The sequence below is a fragment of the Rhincodon typus genome, chromosome 14 (genome assembly GCF_021869965.1).
Source record: "Rhincodon typus isolate 14 chromosome 14, sRhiTyp1.1, whole genome shotgun sequence".
Lineage (NCBI taxonomy): Eukaryota > Metazoa > Chordata > Chondrichthyes > Orectolobiformes > Rhincodontidae > Rhincodon > Rhincodon typus.
The window spans coordinates 8,343,089-8,364,053 of NC_063345.1; the positions used below are offsets into that span (position 1 = coordinate 8,343,089).

At 42.1% G+C, this 20,965-nt stretch overlaps 1 protein-coding gene across 1 annotated transcript in view; it reads left to right on the forward strand.

The window, feature by feature from the left end:
- Positions 1 to 966: 966 nt before the first annotated feature.
- The window catches only part of LOC109910415 (AF4/FMR2 family member 2-like), a 291,238-nt gene continuing 271,239 nt past the window's right edge, over positions 967 to 20,965 (forward strand). The window contains exon 1 of the mRNA XM_048605335.1: positions 967 to 1,172. Within this exon, the coding sequence (XP_048461292.1) occupies positions 1,120 to 1,172 (53 nt within the window). The 5' untranslated portion in view covers positions 967 to 1,119. The remainder of the gene's footprint in view (positions 1,173 to 20,965) is intronic.

Here is a 20,965-nt window from a genome sequence, read left to right on the forward strand (position 1 = left end):
TGTGACTCTCGGCGATCATAGTGTCGATGCGCTCGGCTGGCACACCTGGCCAACGTTGCCTGGCAGTGGTTCACCCTCCCCCTGACCCACCAATGTACCAGGAATTTTTAACGTGTGGAACATGACGACTGAGGTCTCATGCCCTGCTCTCCATGCATACTATCCAATAGAGCGTCCTGCATTTGTGACACCTTCAAACACAAATGATTCCCAAACTTATTCTTACCATTGCCCCCGCTTTTAAATATTTGAGAATTGACACAAGCCCTCATTGAGAATTGAGAGCATGGAGGCAGGTGGGTGGGGTTGTGGGAACTGTTTGAGTAGGAGCACTCCTGCTACGACATGGTCAATACTCCATTAATGTCCCAGTGTTGTGCCACTGCTGACCCCAAACGCGACCCGACCCCCACTTTGGGAAGTTCTGCTCAAACAAATGCACTGGTACAGGGCACACGTTGGGCAATGAGCCTGCTGCCAATCCCCAGGGTGGCAATAGAAGTGGGATTGGAGAGGCTTTACCACAGAGGACTGTCGATTCAGTATATTCAAGGCTGCGGTGGGCAGATTTTTAATCAGTAAAAGAATCAAGGACAGTGCAGCTGATGATTATCAGATCAGCCACGATCCCATTGAATGGATGAGCGGGCTGATGGGCTGAATGGCCTGCTTTTGCTTCTATAAGGTCTTGTGGACATCAGATAATACTAAACTGATTGATTAAAAAAAAATCAGAAGGGAGAATGTATTTAGTGCCCGACATCTCGCCCAGAAAGCTGATTTTTTCCTCTCTCTCTCTCTCTCTGTCAGGATTTTGGAGTTTAGCTGCTATTTCTAATTGTGTGCGTGTGTGTTTTCTATGTGCCAGATCCTGAGCTGATAGCGTGCTGGCTCCATGTCATGGCTTCTCGCTGCCTATAGCTCCACCCAACTCTGTGTAATGTTCAGTCTGCCTTGCACATCTAAGGCAGGCTCAAAGAGCCAGCATTCTCTCACTGTGAGAGCCAGCCCAGCCAGCACGTACTGTACGGGTTACAGTTAACAAGAACAATCGTATGTTCTGTCAAGCCCACTGCTGTCAGGGATACTAGTTCCAGAGACCTGACCAGAAGAACTACGATGGACCTTTTCGAGTTTGACTTCTTCAGAGACTGGGAATTAGAGCAATCGTGGTAGGTCTCTGTGTGTGTGTGTGTGTTTTAAGCCTTTGTTATGAATAAGGTTGCTTCATCCCTTTTCGCTGAAGCATTACAGCCACCAGTACCTTCCTCAGTCGCTATCATTGTGAAACGCTGTAGTACTGCAGCCCTTTTTTCTTACCTCTGTCAAAGCGGCTCCACGCTGGCAGCACTGCGAGTCTGTATTTTGCCCACACTGATTTTTATTTTCGCTGGGAGCTTTGTTTTGTGTTGTGTTTTATTTTTTCCCACTCTCTCTCCTTGCGAGAGCTTTGGTGGATATAACGCACCAGAGACACCTAGTGCCCCCATGACACTGACAGACTTAAGTTGTAGCTGGATACCCCTGCGGGGAAAGTCATTGGATGTTTCCAATTAACGGGTGACTGTCAGGCCTTTGAGGTCAACATCCGACACAAACATACACATTTTTATATATACATATGCGGAAAATGTTGAGTGCTTAAAGCTATACCCTCGCGGTGCGAGTTTTAAAATTGCGATGCTTGGTCATTCAAGATATCATCTTGGTACACTTACATGGTAATAGTTAGGGGTGCTTGAAAAACTTTCAGGACACAAGGAATTTGTCCCTTTTTATTGCTCCCCACTGGAAAAAAACAGTTTTGTAGTTTTGTGGGAGTAAGACTGAAGCCTCAGTTGTTTTAATGTGTGTTAGATGCAACATTTCTATGTAATATTCTCAGAGCTGCTAAGCTGCATTGAAAAACAAGTCAAGGTCCATGCACTGTGCTCACTTGCAGGACCTGTCATAACATAATCTCTTATGATCAAAGAGGGAGATGGGATTCAACAGTGGATCCCTTGCTTCTCAAAGGGTGAAGTATAGAATTTATATTAACCCATCAATAGCCAGGCTTGGTTAGGAATTATTGCACTTAGAAGTCAAAGAGCTTTCTCTAAAGTGGACCAGTCTGAATCCATTGAGAGAAATTTCGATTTGACCAGATCTACATGCACCTAGAGTGAACTGTCTCTTTGAGATGAATAGCGATGGTTTACTTGCCTTCTTCTGGGGTGCAGTGCTCCATTGAGGCTTGTGTGTGTGTGAGTGTGTTTGTGTGTGTAGCAGATGACCAGTGAACCAAATGGCCATCTTCTGAACTGCAAAATTCAGAGTGAAAACATTTTGTAGATTCTGCCAATGTGCCACCTTTCAGTGCTTGAGAATGTTCCAAAGGTAGTTGCTCTTTTAATCCAACTCTTTTGTTACTTGCTGGCGTTCCATGGTTGTAGACTGCCTCTTATTTTTGTTTGTAGTGATTTTATAGGAACATGTTATCACTGGTGGTCTCGTAAAGTGTGTTTGCCTGTGTCCTAGCAGTCAAGTGGAGGTCATTCAGACTCTAGCAAGTAAATAATGAACATCTGTTTGATCAATGATAGTCTAGCACTGTAGTAGTAGATGCCAATGCTTGTTGACTTAGTGTCATTGTGTGCTGGTGCTTGAGAGGCCTACGACTAAAATTTGTTCAATGTATTTTGGCTCAGTGATGACATGTACCAATCTCTTGTGGTCTATTGACTGTGCATCTGATTCCAGTCAGTACATTGGCAGTAAATGTCTCATTTGCGATGGGTTATTGGCCCTTCCAGGTTCACATTTGTGTTTGCTTAGTAGTAATGTTGTATTGTCCTGCAATCGTTGACCTTGTCTCAAAGTGTTCAGTCCATTTTGGCCAAGATCTAGTTTAAATACAGCCCTCCCATTAGATGAGGGGCAGTAACAATTTAATCCTTGTGCTGTCATGGCATCAGGTATCCAGTCCACGGTGATTTAATGGTGCATATGAATTTGGTTTTTGATGATGTAAGGTAGGATTTTAGGGAGGGTGAAGCTATGTTTACATCTCTCTTCTGTCCAGCTGGTCACAGCATGCAATCACTCATTAAGGTTACTGATGCATTGTCTGTGTGGTTAGTATGGCAATGAATTTCGAAGATTTTTAATTCCATTTGGTACAAGACTCATTAAATCAGAATTTCTTCCTGAAGCCTGCAGGCTTTTGTAAACCTACTTCCAATAGGTAGTGCAACGGAGATGACCCACCCTAAAGACAAAGATAATTTACAACAAGTATGTATGTGCATGGACCTAATTTTGTCCAATACCATATGAAAAAGCTTTGCATTAAGGAGGCATGAGTCAACTTTCTGTTTCGAGACTTTATACATCCAGATGATTCACAAGGGACCTGTGTTTTAAAAACCAATAACCTTTAGCCGGCACACACATGATTAGTTAATGGTTACCTTATTCTTCAAACAAAATAATATTCAGTGGAATGTTCATTCTCCAGGAAATCACAGCCATTTGGTGTGTCTTGTGAGAGTATTTGTAACAGTATAGGGCAGTTTGTGTCTCAGATTGAATATAAATCCTTTTTTGGCAAATCGGTGTTAAGAAAGGAGATTTACAGAACTGGTAGGCAACTTTAATAAGATTGTATCTGGTACAGCTGTTGCACATGAACCTAAGGCCTGACCTGGAACAGATCACCTTTGTTTAGGATATAAGATCCTGTCCAGAATGTCAAATTATGTTGAACCTTCACTCGATCTGACGGTGTGAAAGGTACTCAAATCTCAAGAAAAGTGTAACCCGAGTTTTTATTTTAACGGAAAATGAATCCTTTCTCAGACAGGGCTGCTCACACCCCTTGTCTTTGGCAAAAGAAATGGACCTTTGAACTTTCTATTTATAAAACATGGTGGAGTCTTTGACATTTCTGCACATGGGTCTTTGTGCTCTCACTGAGGTCTGCCTAAGAGTGGAACACAGCAAGAGCAGCCAAAAACAAAATCCCAACAGCATCAGTCAACTTTACGGTTGCAAACAGAGGGATTGTGTTAATGTTCAACTATTCAGGTTGCTTGCAAGATCAATTATTAATCATTGGGTTAATTTCTGTACTTACTCCTTCTGTTTCTGTCTGCTGTCTGTTTATCTGTAGTATTTTGACTCAGTTGATTCTGTTTTAGTGATATCTGACATATATTTCAAAGCTTGAGCAGAGCAGCAATCCTATGAACAAGTGCCAGTGTCTAGTGGAATGCAGTTTACCATTTTCAAGAATGTGTGAATAATAAACAATGCAGTATGTTTTACAGCCATGCCTGCTGATATGCACGTACAGGTATACGGATATATGTATATGAACATATTGAGTAGAAATTTCCATTGGATGGTGATGTGTGCAGTACATAGCATCTCTACCTTTTCTCCAGAAGCTTCAGGTTCATAATCTCATCCCAGGACCTAATGAGCACAGAAGGTGTGTTCATAATGCAGCCAATTTACAACATGTAAAACCTTCCAATATTTGGATGGTCAGATTGGGAGAGTCTCCTGGTCAGTCATGTTTGTTGCAGAGTGGTGCCAGTCAAACTTTAGCCTCTGGGTGACAGGCTACAGACCTGCTCCAGGAAGTGTGAGCGACAGAAACAGATGTGTGTGCTTTGTCCACCTTGTGTATATCTAGCCCTGTGAAGTCCAAGACTAATCAGAATAACTGTTTGATTAACCAAGCTTTCATGTATTGGATTTGCTGGGAGCAAACGATGATGGAATATTGTGTCACAGTCGCCTGATGCAACATAAAAGACAGGCCATTTTGATATTTTATGATGTTAGCATGCTGGGTTTTACAGCTTGGGACAGTGAGATTTTCACAATAGCACTACATCGTGTTCCTGAGGCCTTTCTACTTTATGAGATCCCAAAGGTTTTATCCAAGTGGTGCACTTAAACCCGAGCGATGAAGGTATATTGTTTCAACAGCATGCCACCGACTGTCTCTTTGAAATGACTTTAGATATACAGGACACAAAATGTCATGGAACCCCTGATGGCACAATGGTTATTAAAGTGACACATTTCATTTTAAATGCCTGAGAAGTAGTTTTCTGTTTGTTTGCAAACCACATTCTGACTTGACGTTGCCACATGGAATGTGTTGCCTGAAGGAGCAGTGGAAGCAAATTTCAAAAGGGAATTGGATACACACTTGAAAAGGGAAGATTGGTAGGATTTTGGGGAAAGAGTATCAGTGAGTGAGAATGATTGAATAGCTTCTTCAAAGAGCCAGGACAAACACTGTGGGGACAATGACCTCCATTTCTGTTCCCTCCTTTGTTAAGGTGAAGTGATGGGATGGGAATTGGTACAGGCCATCGCTATTGGACTTGGCATTTCAATCTCTTTTGCTCCTCTTGGGGAAATTCACCAATCTTGGCTCCTCAGATAGTAACCTACATTGAAAATGATGAAGGTTCCAAATCCCTGGGCTGTTAATTGTTTGGTCATTGTCACTTGCGAGTGGGTTGGCAAGCTGGACACATGGAGAGGCCAGTCTCCCAAAAAATTGACCAGCGTTTTTTCATGATAATGTCAATGATTTAGGTGGTTTGGATTTCAGAATGAAAAGAAGGAGCTGTCTAATTAATGGCCAAAACTTTTGCTGCCGGCGTTCCCTCCCTCCTCCACCCGGACCGGCACTTTTAACACGTGTGCCATTACTGACTTCATTTGGTCAACTGCATGAACAGGTCAGTGATGCTACAACATGGCTGCCTGTGAAAACATACAATTTATCACCCTCTGTCATTGATCATCCCTGCCTGCAGAGCTCAATATGGATAATGGTAACTCAAATAAATCTATAACCGTATCATCTTGGATTTATATAGCATGTTTAATTTGGTGATGAGCCAATCAAAGGCATATTTCACAGGAGGGACAAGTGTTGACACTAAGCCAAGTAAAGAGACATCAGGGCGAGGTGACTGAAAGTTCTATAAAAGAAGTCAGATTCTGAATGGTGGAGAAGACAGTTAGAGAGAAGGGAAGGTTGAGGAAGGGAATTCCGGAGCTTAGGGCTTTGGTAACTGGAAACATCATGATCCATTGCGAAAAACACTCTGATAGGAAAAACAAGGATGGTGAATGCCAGAAAGTCTAGAACATTCCAGAATGTTTCCCAAGACACAAACATATCTCAACAATGTAATTTATAATATATACTGTGCTCATTTTTGAACGCACAACACAGTCCAGGCTATTTTACCTCACGTCATATTATCTGAGTTAGACTGCCCCATGTAACTGTTACCCACGACCTGCTTGGTGGGCACATTCTCGCTGCGGAGTTGGAGGATTACTGGTTCAATGGACTGGAGACCTAGTTTTTATTAGGCAAGCGGATGCCCCAAGATCAGTACTGAGGGACTGCTGCACTGTTGTTGAGGTCATCCTTCATACAAAACGTTAAACCAAATCCTTGTCTGAACTTTCAGGGGAATGAGAAATGATCCCATGATCCACAACCTTGACAAAGAGCATGGGATTCTGGGCAAACATTTATTCCCTTAATAAACTGAAAAAAAAAACACAGTCAGTCTTAACATTAACAGATTGTACTTTATGTGGTCTTACAGCGTGCACAATGATTTCCTGCATTGCAACAGTGACCACATTCAGAAGAGTTCTTTATTGGCTGAGAAGTATTTTGGGGCACTTTGAGGTGTGCTTGACTTGTCTTCAGTAATGACTGGTTCATATGAAGCTGCTGCATTTGTTCTCTGTGTAGAGTCATATCAGAGCTTCCTTGAAGTGTCAACGACAAATAGCAATCGTGAAACAGAAGATAGTCAAGAAAGCTAATGGAATGCTGGCCTTTATATTGAGACGACTGGAGTATTCAGAAGTTATGCTGCAGTTATACAAAACCATGGTTAGACCCCACCTGGAATCCTGTGAGCAGATCTGGGCGCCACACCTTAGGAAGGATATATTGGTCTTGGTGGGAGTACAATGTAGGTTTACAAGAATAATCCATGGATTTCAGAGGTTAAATTACAAAGAGAAATTATACAAACTGGGCTCACTTTCTCTAGAATTCAGAAGGTTAAGGGATGATCTGATGGAAGTCTTCAAGATATTAACAGGAAAAGACAAGGGGGATAGAGATAAACTATTTCCATTTGTTGAGGATTCTGGAACGAGGGGCATAGTCTGAGAATTAGGGCCAGACTGTTCAGGAAAGACATTAGGAAGCACTTTTACACACAAAGGCTGGTCGAGGTTTGGAACTCTCTTCTGCAAATGACAGTGGATGCTGGATCAGTTGCTAGTTTTAAATCTGAAACAGATCAATTTCTCAACTCAACTATGCCATCTAGTAATGATTACTACATTCTATGAAGCAAAGTTATTAAGAGGTATGGGTCAAAAGCAGGTATATGGAGTTAGGCCACAGAACACCCATGATCTCATTGAATGGTGGAACAGGCTCAAGGGGCTGAATGGCCTACTCCTGTTTCTATGTGAGCATAAGGACAGTTTATTCCCTTCTGCAACTTCCACTACAACCTTGCTGTGTTATATGGGAAGGAGTTGACAGGATTGTAATCACGGTTCTGTGGTACACACAGGCAGTGTGATGAAGCCTTTTAGCAACTGTTGTGTTTTAGTCCTCCTGCTGTGTCAGGTATACTCTTTCACCAGTTGACTGCAGACACTTGAAAGGAAATTACGTTGTGACACTGAAGTGGTGTTGGGGGTTGGTGAGGTTTGGGGTGTGTGGGATGTGCATTTCATAATAATTAGTTTTCTGAATGCAGGTACAGAAAGAGGAATTGGTACCGATGCTGGATAGCTATATCTGTTATATGCAAATTTCAACAATTTGGATGTGGACAACACATTGCAAAAACAAATGTACAATTCAAAGCAAAGATGTTGAAACTAAATTTTGAATGAAATGCATTAGTCTGTTTCAGTATTGTCAACTATATTTGGAGCTCTTTGTAGATAGGAATTGCACACAGTATTCCAATTATTCTTTGGATCATTACATCTTGAATTCTGGTATTGCAGTATCACTGACTCAATGGCTCTGTGCCTAACTTCAGGCTTGGACCTGGCCTACTATCTATTTATAAGCTTGACATATCTGTTACTAATATTGCTGCCAACTTGAAACTGTCCAGTTTCAGATGACAGAGAGGCAAGAGCTAGCAACAGAGCACTCAACCAGCTACTTACAAAGGTTTACCAGGTCAGCATCCTGTGCTGGTTTGAGGGACAGTGCTACACCTCAGTTTAAATAATTTGCAGGAATGCAATCAGGGATGAAAAAAAATCTCCTTCAGCAGCTCCAAGTGCACAGGGGTGAGGTAATAAATGAGAAATGTCATGGAGATCATTTCTGCCTGGCATTTCAATACCATGAAAAGTGGAGCGCGCTCAACAACACCATTCAATATTTTCCCTAATCCACGTGTTCAGTTTTTTGTTGTACACCTCTAGAGCAGGCAGAACTTGAACCAGAGTCGAAGCTAACAAAAAAAAAGAACTGTGGAGGCTGGAAATCTGAAATTGCTGGAGAAACTCAGCAAGTCTGGCAGCATCAGTGGAAAGAGAAACAGAGTTAATATTTCGAGTCCAGAACACTGAAGGATTCCGAAGAAAAGTTACTGGACCTGAAATGTTAACTCTATTTTCACTCCATTGAAGCTGCCAGACTTGCTGAGTTTTTCCAGCAATTTCTGGTTTTGAACCTGGGTCTCCTGGCTAGGAGTTAGGGACATTACCACTGTATCACAAGAACCATTCAGTACTTCCCCTAATCCATTCGTTCGGAGATATTACTAAAGTCACCATAGTCTTACCAGACTATAGTCCCACTCTCTCATTAGAGAGAGGTGACTTGTGGTGGTTTAACCTGAGGGTGACCACAAGTCACGCAAGGGGAGAGGTTGAGAGGGTGAGTCCTTCACAGGAACCTGAGCTGCTGGAGGAATTAAACCTTCGCTGTTGGTGTCACTTGGTATTGCAAACCAGCCATCCAGTTCACTGAGCTAACCATCCCGCAGATCGGAGATATTATTACCCACTTCTGGAGCAGGTGGGATTTGAACCCCCAGGACTCCTGTCTCAAAGGTAGGGACACTACCACTGCATCACAAGAATCCACCCTTAAAATACACCCAATACCAGCGCATATCTGAGCAATTCCTTCATGCTCACTGTATGTGGGATGACACACAGGCCATTCAGCCCAACTGCTCTCTGTTAGTGCTGATGCTCAGTATAAATCAGTTATCCTCATCCTGTTAACATTATTCCTTTGTGCTTCATGTGTTTATCCAGCCTTTCTTTAAGCACATCTCTGTTATTTATCTCAACTACGCCATCTGGTAATGATTTTTACATTCTAACCTCTCTCTGGCTGAAGAGGTTTCTGTTGAATTCTCTGCTGGATTGATTGTTAAATTTATGGCCCCTAGTTTTGGTCTTCCCCACACAAGTAAAAACATCTCTATACCTATATGATTAAACCTTTTCAGAACCCTAATGAACTCTACAGATTGCCCCTCAGCCTTCCTTTCTCTTGAGCCTGTTCAACCTCTCCTGGTATGTGCAGGTTCTCAGTTTGATGTTATCCGGTACAATGTCATTGTCAGTTCCCTGCAAGAATCTGTTTTGCAATTCTCCAGACTTCGTCTTCCCCTTTTGCCATCCCTCAGGATTGAGGATGATTTGCTCCCACGCTAGGGGGTCTGAGGAGGGGAGCGTTCTGTGGTGACTGCATGGTGCAGTCCTGGAGTTGTGGACCCTGCCACCGGTGGGCGGGTGAGGGGAGGTTGTATTTGTTGGTTGTTGAGATAGTCTGGATTCTACGTGTTCTTTCTGCTGTTTGCACTTGGCCTCCACACGCTCCACTCGGTGGTATTTGACCGTGGTTGGCACCTTCGCCAATGCTCCTTCTCCAATTTGTGCATTCCAGCGGCAGGTGATTCCCATGAGTCTGTGGGAGATATTGTATTTGTTCAGGGAGGCTTCTGAGGTGTCCTTGTAACATTGCTTCTTCCCTCCTAGTGATTGCCTACTATTGTGGAGCTCGGAATCGAGCACTTGTTTGGGGAGTCTTGTGTTGGGTATGCAGACAGTGTGGCACATCTATCTCAGCTGGTCATGTGTGACAAGTGCCTCAATACTCAGGATATTTACCTGGGAGAGGACGCTCACACTGGTACACCGATCCTGCCAGTGGATTTCCAGGATTATGCAAAGGCAGTGGTGGTAATAACTCTGCAGGGATTTGCGATGTCTGCTATACATGGTACATGTTTCTGATGCTTATAGGAGGGTGGGTCCTTCTAGAGACGATGAGCTAGGTTTGAGGTCTCGGTTTTTGGATACTGTACTGCTCAGGCAGCTGAAAACTGCACGGAAGCATTGAAGTCAATGTTGGATTTCATTGTCAATGCCTGCTTAGACTGAGAGGAGGCTCCTGAGGTATGGGAGATAATCCACGCTGTCCAAGGACTCACCATGGATTTCAATGGTCAGGGACAGTGAAGTGTGGCAGGAGTGGGCTGGTAGAGAACCTATGTTTTCCGCATGTTTCATCTGAGACCCACTCTCTCATATGCTTGAGTGAATACGTTGATGATGGCTTGTAGCTCGGCCTCTTCAGGCATTGTCTGTGTGCTTCAGCTCAGTGACTGAAGTTGGGCTGGTCTTGGCTCTGGCCTGAAGGTTGAACAGTTGCCTGCTCATCCTGTAGGTTAGCTCCAGCGCGGCAGGGAGAGTCATGGAGATGGGGTGGAGTGTTGTGATGATGAAGATAGTGAAGAGTGTTGGTGTGATAACCCCAAATTACACTGGCATTGGGTCTGTGCTGGACCCATTGTGAGGATCAGGGCTTGCGTGTGTCACAGTGAAGAAATGGAGATTTGTGATGAATTTCCGCAGAGAGCCAAATGCAATATTCCAGAATCCCTCACAGTCGACAGCAGAGTCTAAGATCTTTGTAAGGTTGAAGAAGACCACATACAGAGGCTGATGTTGTTCCCCGCACTTTTCTTGGACTTGTCACGACTGGAAATCATGTCCGTTGTGCGTCTTGATGAGTAGGAGCCACATGAGACTTGTGGAGGAACTCCTCAAGCCACTGGGAGGAGGCAGCTGAGGAGGATTCTCACGATGACCTCTACCCTGGCAGACAGTATGGAAGTCCCTCTATAATCTCCACACTTGGACGAGTGCCTCTGTCGCAGTTGCTGAAGTACTTGCCAAAGCAGCTGTAAATAAGCAAAACTCGATGGGGCAATTACACAGAGTCTTAGGAACTTACTGCCTTCCCATTGATAACCAGTTAGTGATTTAACTAAACTAAAACAGAACGTGCTGGAAAGACTCAGCAATTCTGGGAAAGAGAAAACCACTAGTTAACATTTTGACTTGCAAAGTTAATTATTTTCCTGTGAAGGATGCCATATAACACAAAAGGAGACAATTTGGCCTCTCACACCCATACTAGCCCTTGAAAGAGCTACCCAATTACTGCATTAATTTTGTTCTTTTTCCATGGTTTTGCAAATATTTTGCCTTGCAGCTTTTATTTGATTGCATTTGGAATATTACAAGCGAATCTGTTTTTACCATCCTTTCAGGCAATGTGTCACAGATCATAACAACTTGCTGCCTAAAATGTTTTTCTCTCACGTCACCTTGCATTTTGTCAATCACTTTAAACCATGTCCTCTGGTAACTGACCTGTCTGTCAATGGAAACAGTTTTTCCCTATTTACTGTATCAAGACCCTTTGTGAGTTTGAACACTCTTTTATTAACTGTGAAACACCGTTGGACGTTGCAAATCGGAAATTAAAACAAAAAATCGTAATGCTGGAAATAATGACCAGATCTGGCAGTATTTGGAAAGAAAAACAGAGTTAGCATTTTCTGCTTTTTATTTTTTATTTAATTTCAGATTTCCAGCATCCACGGTATTTTGCATTAATATTATTATTCAGAGCCAGAGGATGTTCCAAAGATGTTCTGAAATATTAACTTTATCTCTCTCCACAAATGTCACCTGATCTGCTGAGTATTTCCAGAATTTTTTTATTGTTTATCTCCATTAAATTTCCTTTGAACCCATCTCTGCCCTGAAGATAATTATGCCAGTGTCTGTAAATTCTCTGCATAGCTAAATGTCTCCATCCCTTGTAATAAATCTCCTCCCACAGGGCCTTGACATCCTTCCTGGGCTGGAGGTGGTCAGTGTTGTGTAAGACACTTAGGACCTGAAAGTGTTAACCAACATTGTGGGACAAGCTTCTTTAGAAACTCACCTTTCACGACCTCACAAAAACATTACAAAGCACTTTCAAGGTATCTCTGAAATGCTGTCACGTTTGCAGCAACAGATGACTGCACAGCAAGATCCCACCAAGCAGGGTTGCCTTGTGCCAGGGCATACCTCACAGGGAGAACTCCCAGGCTCATCTTCAAGTGGTGTGCTTGCTACAGGCTCCTCGGTTTAATATCTCATCCTCTGACAGTGCTGCTACTCCCCCAGTGCTGCCCCCTGGCAGTGTCAGACCAGATTATGTTCTCGAGTCTTTGAAGTGGGGTTTGAATGTGCCACCTCCTGACTCAATGATAGCCGTGTTACCAACTCACCCAGCAATTAAAATATCCATGGAAATTTTACATAAGCCCGTCAAGGCCCCAGTGTCAGAATTCAGCCAAAAAATTGTTAATCAATTGAATTTTTAACAGCCCCCATCTGACATAACAAAATATTTTCTCACTGGTGCAGTCTGGGTGAGACCTCCTTAATCTCCATGATAAGATGTGGAGGAAAATATAGCTTATAAACTGGGCACAGAATGCAGGCATGATCACTGCGTACAGACAGACTCAGATAAATGCCGGGGCTTTCTTTCGGTGATTGAAGTTAGACCAGGTTTCTGCCACAAAGCTAATCAGAGGTCTGCTGTTACACTGGAGCATTTCATAAATCGTAGCATCTTTGATTGAAGTGTCACGGAGGCTTATCTGGATCTGCCTTGCACTAAGTTGTTGCGATGAGGTGCCGCTACGTTAACCAGTGGCAGCGTTACTTCTTGTCACTTTATTTATTTAGATAAGTCCTGTTCTTAACTGCATGAGCACTTGCAGTGAGAACAGATGCTGAATTGAGTGCTAGAAGATTGTAACCCATCATAGCAAGGGCAGCTAACAGTTGACAATCTTATCTACAGAGTAATTGCTTCAGGTCTGGTAATTATCATCTGAATTAAGTTTGAGTCATGGCCTGAGCTAGTGACACTAACCAGGTTGGTCTTATCTGTGACCTAGTTGATAACTCACATAGCTCAGCAAAATGCAGTGCCCATGAGCATCACCCAGGTGAACAGAATTGAATATTTTGACCTGCGATTGCATTGCGTTCCGGCCATATGCATATGCTGTGATATTTTTCCTCCCCACTTAATGGCACAAAGTGACAGGGATTTCTTGGTAACTTTACACTGGCATCACTGCAAATCCCTTGGCTTTACACCTGCTTTTAATTTAACCTCAAAGGTTGCGCTTTTATTTTGCCTAAAATGCCATGCTACAGTGTAGCATTTACACATTCGACTGTAATGAGAGTATTGGGTAAATGGGGAGTTTTTTGATATTCCTCCAATGCCTGCTTTATGTCACATTCCACTCTTTGGCTCACTTAGTCGTTGGTCATTGGGTTTCTTCACAGTCTGCGCTCAGTCGCTTAAATTCATTCTTGGAATGTGATGTTCTCAACCATGCTGGTACTTATTGCTCATGCTTGTGGGTTTAAATTCATTTTTAGGATGTGAATGTCACGTGCATGCATGACTAGTATTTATCACCTGAACCTCATTGCACTTGAGAAGGTGGTGGTGAGCTGCTGCTCGAAGACAAGTGAGTGACATTGCTAGCCTATTTCAGAGACTGGGCTCAGATTCATCCACATTTCCCAGGCTCAACAGCCCTTAGCCTCTCACACCGTCCCAATAAAACCCAACAGCACCTGGTCTTTGAATTAGGCACCTTTTCTAGAGGCATTATTACACTGCATATCAGCTCTGATGAAGAGTCATCTAAACTGGGCGTTTCAGAGGTACCTTGAAAGTGCTTTGAAATGTTTTTGTGAGGTCGTAAAAGGTGAGTTTCTAAAGAAGCTTGTCCCACAATGTTGGTTAACTTGCTCTCTCTTTCTATGAATGCTGCCTGACCCACTGTGATTTCCAGCACTTTTTGTTTTCAGTACAGATTCCAGCATCTGCATTAATTTACTCCTTAATTTCAATCACCTCAGACCATAATCACTGCCCCTTTTATTGTCAGACACAACTGTTGGTGATTCTACTTTACCCATTTACAGCTTCCCCAGTCCCATCCATTGTTTCTTAAGTTGTTTTAGTACCTTCACTTTTGCCTTAAATCATCATTCCTGTTGTTATTTAATCTTCCCTGCCTTTCTCTCTGCATAGATCTCATCTCTTGTTCTTTCCATCTCTCTTCTTGCCTTTTTTTCTAAGCAAAGGCTTATTGATCGGGACTATTAGCTCTGTTTCTTTCTCCGCCAATGTTCTGAATATTTCCAACATGTTTGCTTTTTATTTCACTTTCTGAGTTCTAATTGGCTAATGATGGCAGATTACCTTCCCTGAGAACAATATTGAAACAGGTGGGGCTTTACTGCCTCCCAGTAGTTTGATGGTCACCATTACTTTTAGCTCCATTTTTAGGAAATTACAGATTTTATCAAGTGAATTAAACTTTAAATTCCTCTAATGTTGTTTGAACATATGACTCCAGACCATTTCTGCAGGTCCTTGGATGGTTAGCTTGGTGGTATGATGAGTGTACCACTGCATCTCTCTTCAGAAGATGGTGGTTGGCCTTTTTATTGAACCACTGCAGTCCTTGTGGTCTGTGCAACCTCCCAGGGAGGGAGTTCCAAGAATTTGATCCAGTGATAGGTCATACACAAATTGGGAGCAGGAGTAGGTCATTCAACCCTTTGAGCTTTCTCTGCCATTCAGTAAGATCATGGAGGGTCCAGACTCCACTCCACTTCCTTGTCTTCACTCCTAACCCTTGACTCCCATGTTAATGATAAGGGCGGAGCTGATATATATCCAGGTCAGAATGGCGGAGAAGAATTATGTGGCAACAGTGTTCATGTGGACGTGCTGCCCTTATCTTTCTTCGTTGGCTATGAAATTACATTTCTTTGGTGTGACGATGGTTTATATATGGTTTCCCCCTGGCATGAATATGCTGATGTTGTATCTGATACATTGCATACTTCACCATCAAGCAATTTGAGGCAGAACTTGTCAACATTATCCTCTCATAACTTTCAAAGGGAGCAATTGAGACTTGGCTTTGAACTCCCAAGTCCTCTGTTTAGGAATCTGGCCTTCAAGGGTGGCATGGTGGCTCAGCGGTTAGCACTGCTGCCTCAGAGTGCTGGGGACCTGGGTTCAATTCCACCCTCAGGTGACTGCCTATGTGGAATTTGCACATTCTCCCCATGTCTGGTGCTCCAGTTTCCTCCCACTGTCCAAAGATGTGCAGGCTAGGTGGATTGGCCATGCTAAATTGTGCATAGTGTCTAGGGAGGTTATAGGGGGATGGGTTTGGGAGGGATGCTCCAAGGGTCAATGTGGATTTGTTGGGCCAAAGGGCCTGTTTCCACACTGTAGGGATTCTATGATCTGTGATAAACTATTAAAAGGACAGAATTCAAGGACAAAAACAAAAACTGGTGGAGAGAGAAACAGAGTTAATGTTCTTCTTTAGAAACTCATTGGACTCAAAACGTTAACTCTGTTTTTCTCTCTCCATACATGCTGCCAAATCTGCTGAGTTTCTCCAGCAATTTCTGTTTTTGTTTCAGGTCTTCAGCATCTGCAGTTCTTTGTCAAAATCACCATATGTTTCATTTCCTATTATATCTTATTTAAACAAAACTGGGGAAGTCAGCCTTAATATCACAAGATTAACGAAGTAAATCTCCCTAAACTCAACTAATCCGGGAATTTCAAGGAGGCTGATTCGCATGTGTGGGAAGAGTTTGTTGTTGGTTTCCAACTGTCAGGAAACAAAGCTAGGGGCAATAGTCAGAAATAATGGGAGAATTCCAAACAATTTTTTATACTCAGAGAATGGTGACAATGTGGAATGCACTGCCCAACAGAATAGTCAAGACGGAAAGCATGGATACTTTTGCAATGTGGCTGAATAAAAGGCATGTGGGAGGAAGGAATGTGAGCCAGAGCCTAGTGCAGACTGGAAGCCACTGTGGTTTGTTCTTCTGAACTTTGATTTCTACATTGCTGGACATTTTATTTCTCTATTGTCTAAGATATTGTAACTAAAGGAGCTGTGCCTAGGTACCTTTGTACCTAAGTCAGTGCTGTGAGTATAAACTTTTCAATATACTCCTTGATTCTATGTGACAATAAAGGTTAATTCCAATTCTAATTCTAATTCTAATTCTGAAACAAGGTGAAAGAAAGCTTGCATGGAGCATATAAACATAAGTACGGACCCAGTTAGTATGAATAATCTGTTTCAGTGCTGTAAATTCAATATGAGTCAATATAAAAAGTCACACTGCTTTGTTGCAAAATCATTCATTGTCGCATTTTGAGAGTGGGCTTCAGTGCACTTAAGAATTGCATGTTCTGTTGTTCGGAGAACATTTGAGTCGAATTAGTGTTGTTTACTGCTGTGTAATTGCTCTGTGGGTCCTGGATTAGTTGAGTTTAGGGAGATTTATTTTGTTAATCTTGTGATATTAAGACTGACTGCCCCAGTTTTGTTTAAGTAATATATAGTAGTAAACGAAACATACGGTGATTTTAAACGGGACCATGCCTTCCTTTATAATTTAGATTATTTTCATTTCTAAATCATTTCTATTAGGAATAAAATGGAGCGGGATTTTATCTGCAGTGCTTTGGCTGCAATCTTGCAGAGTGGACCCCTGGTCCATTGTTGAACCAGCCCCCTTTTTGTTCTTTCAGAATAAATGGGATGAAGATCAGGCAGATGCCTCTTAATAGCTGTACAAACATCTTAAGTGTTTGCTTACTAATATTATCAACAATCATTTTCAACCTTAAACTATTTGTCTTAGAGAGTGAAGAACTTATTCTTGAAATAAAAGCTTTAAATCAATGTAGCCAGATGTAAAATTCAACATGGGTTTGTTCCTTATCTCTTCTTTTTATCTCTGTTACCTTCCTTTACCACGTTTAAGGCTTGGGAAGTAATAACAGGGAAGCAAGAAATGGTGGAGAAGTTGAATAAATACTTTGTATCAGTCATCATTGTATTTTATTCTGATAGCATTCCAAAAGTACAAAATAGAGTCATAGAGATGTACAGTACGGAAACAGACCCTATGGTCCAACTCGTCCATGCCAACCAGATATCCTAGATCAATCAAGGGAGAAATTCAGAAGTCACACAACATGAGATTATAGTTCAACAGATTTATTTGAAGCACCTGATGAAGAGACATTGCTCCGAAAGATTGTGATTTCAAATAAACCTGTTGGTCTATAACCTGGTGTCATGTGACTTCTGACTTCTGCCCACCCCAGTCCAACACCAGCACCTCCACATCATGGCTACAATCAAGGGAGAGGAAATTAATGCAAAAACTCTTAAAAAAAAACATATGAGGGAAAATAATGGGGCTGAAGACTGATAGCTCCCCTGGTCCTGATGGGATGCATCCTCAGATATTAAAAGAAGCAGCTACAGAGATAGCGGATGCCCTGTTAGTAATCTTCCAAGAATCCTTAAATTCTGGGAAATTCCCAGAGGATTGGTAAGCAGCCAATGTAGCATTTTTATTCAAAAATGGAATGAAACAATAAAGAGGTAATTATAAACCAGGTAGTTCAATATCTGCAATTGGGGAAATATTAGAGACTTTTATAAAGGATGGAAAAGTAGAGAATTTTGAAATTTGCAATATAATCAAGCAAAGTTAGTATGGCTTCATGAAGGAGAAATTATGACAAATTTACAAGAATTTTTTAAAGAGATAACAAGCAGGATGGATAAAGGGGAAGTCGTGTATTTAATGTATTTGGATTTTCAGACGGCATTTGATAAGGTGTCACATGTTAGGCTACTTAACAAGATAAAGGCATTGGAGGTAGTATATGAGCATGACTAGAAGATTGGCTAACTCATAGAAGACAGAGTTGTGACAAGGAGGGACATTTTTAGGATAGCAATCTGTAACGAGTGGATTGCAAGAGGGGAGCAGTGCTGTAGCCACAATCATTTACAATGTAAATGAATGACTTGGATGAGGGAAGGGAATGTATTTTCGACCATCTTGCAGATGACACAAAAATAGATGGGAAGGCAAATGGTGAGTATGATGCAAAGAGTGTACAAAGTGATACAGACAGGTTAACTGAGTGGGCAGAAGCTTAATAGATGAAATGTAATGTGTGAAAATGTGAGGTTACACACTTTGGCAGGAAGCATAAAGGTGCTGAATATTATTTGAATTTGGAATGACTGCAGAATGCTATGGACAGAGGAATTTGGGAGTCCTTGTGCGTAAAGCTAGCATCCACGTTCAGCAGATAATGGGGAAGATAAACAAAATACTGACCTGTATTTCAAAGGGAATCAAATATAACAATAGGGAAGTCTTTGCTAAAACTACGTAAAGCACTAGTCAGACCACATCTAAAATACTGTGAACAGTTTGGTTCCTTTATCTAAGGAAAGATGTATTGACATTGGAGGTAGTCCAGATAAGATTTGCTGGGTTGATCCCAGGTATGGAAGGACTGTCTAATCAGAAGGAATTTAGTAGATTGGGCTTGTTCTCATTGGAATTCAGAAGAATGAAAGGCAATCTTATTAAAATATAAGATTCTTAGGGATCTTGACAGGGCTGATGAGGGAAGGTTGTTTCCCCTTGTGGGAGATTGTAGGACCAGACAGCATAATCTCAGAGGAAGAGCTCGCCCAGTTAGGGCAGAGATGAAGAGGAATTTCTTCCCTCAGAGGGTAGTTATCATCAAAGACCCCTCCTTCCTGGGCTCTAATCTCTTCCAACTTCTTCCATCAGGCAGAAACTACAGAAGTTTAAACACACATACCAACAGGTTCAAGAACAGCTTCTTCCCCACTGTCATTTGACTTCTGAATGAACCTCCCAAACTTCAAATCTAATGTTGATCTTGCTTTTTGTGCACCTTCTCTACAGCTGTAACTTTGTATCCCTCGCTCAGTTCTATCACCCTTCGTATGGTATGATCTGTCTGTACTGCATACAAAGCAAAACTTTTCACTGTACCTGGATACATGAGACAATAATAAATCAATTCAATTCAAATCAAATAAAACCAAATCAAATAGTGAATCTGGAATTCTTTATCACAGAGGGCTGTAGATGCTGTCATTAAGTTTATTCAAGGCTGAGAGAGAGACAGGTTTTTAATCAGTAAGGGAATCGGGGGTTATGGGGTAAAGGTAGGAAAGTGGAGTTCAGGGTTATCAAATCTGCCATGATCTCATTGTTTGGCAGAGAATGCTGAATTGGCTAAATGGCTTACTTCTACTTCAACTTCTGGTCATTTGATCTATGCTCTTTTTTCCCCTGTCCTTCTTGCTTTTTTCCTCTTTTTGGCTCTTCCCCCTGTCCACTCCTTTTGCCCCTCTCCTTCATTTTTCTCTTTCCCACTATCCCCATTTTCCCATCTGTCCACCTTTCCGTCCATCTCATTTTTTTAGTTCCTTTCCTGACATTCCCCATTTTTCTCATTTATACAAGTTCTTCGGGCAAAGCAGTAATTTGCTGAAGCGCAGAACAAACGGGCAAAGAGAAAATTCAATCCTGACTTTTCAAACCAGAATGGGATGAATGCTCAAAACTTTGTGGACGAATAGGAAAGAACAAGGAGGAAAGGATAAGTGGGTCATTTTTAATTACCTGGCAAAGCCATGAAAAGTCCAGTGGCTGAGCTTTAAGATCCTCTGGGAAAATGTTTTGTCAGCAGAGCTGTGAAACCATGTTGAGTTTCTTCCTTCAGTTATTGTGACTCCAATCCTATTCATAGAATCATCATAGAAAAAGGCAGCACAAAAGAGACCCTTCGGCCTCGAGTCTGAACCAACAAAGTTGACTCTAAATCTACACTGACCCCACTGTCTAGCACTTGGCCAATATTCTTGAATGTTATGACTTTTCAAGTGCTTATCCAAGTACTTGTTAAATGTGCTGAGGTTTCCCACCTCAGCTACATTCCCTGGCAGTTCCCTCCAGACACCCACCACCCTCTGGGTGAAAATAATTTCTTCCAGTCTCCTCTAAATATCTTGCCTTTCCACTTAAAATTATGCACCCTTGTTAGAACATAAAACGTAGAACATAGAACAGTACAGCACAGTACAGACCCTTCTGCCCATGATGTTGTGCCGACCTATTATCCTACTCAAAGATCAAAACTAACCTGATATCCTTCATCTATGTGCCTATCCAAGAGTTGCTTAAATGTCCCTAATGTATCCGACTCTACTACCACTGCTGGCAGTGCATTCCACGCACCCACCACTCTCTGTGTGAGGAACCTACCTCTGATATCTCCTTCCTCAAATCACCTTAAAATTATGCCCCCTCGTGATAGTCATTTCTGCCCTGGGAAAAAGTCTTTGACTATCCAGTCTATCTATACCTCTCATCATCTTGTACACCTCTATCAAGTCACCTCTCATCCTTCTTCACTCGAATGAGAAAAGCCCTAGCTCCCTCAACCTTTCCTCGTAAGACCTGCCCTTCATTCCAGGCAGCATCCTGGTAAATCTCCTCTGCACCCTCTCTAAAGCTTCCACATCCTTCCTATAATGAGGTGACCAGAACTGAACACAAGATTCCACGTGTGGTCTAACCA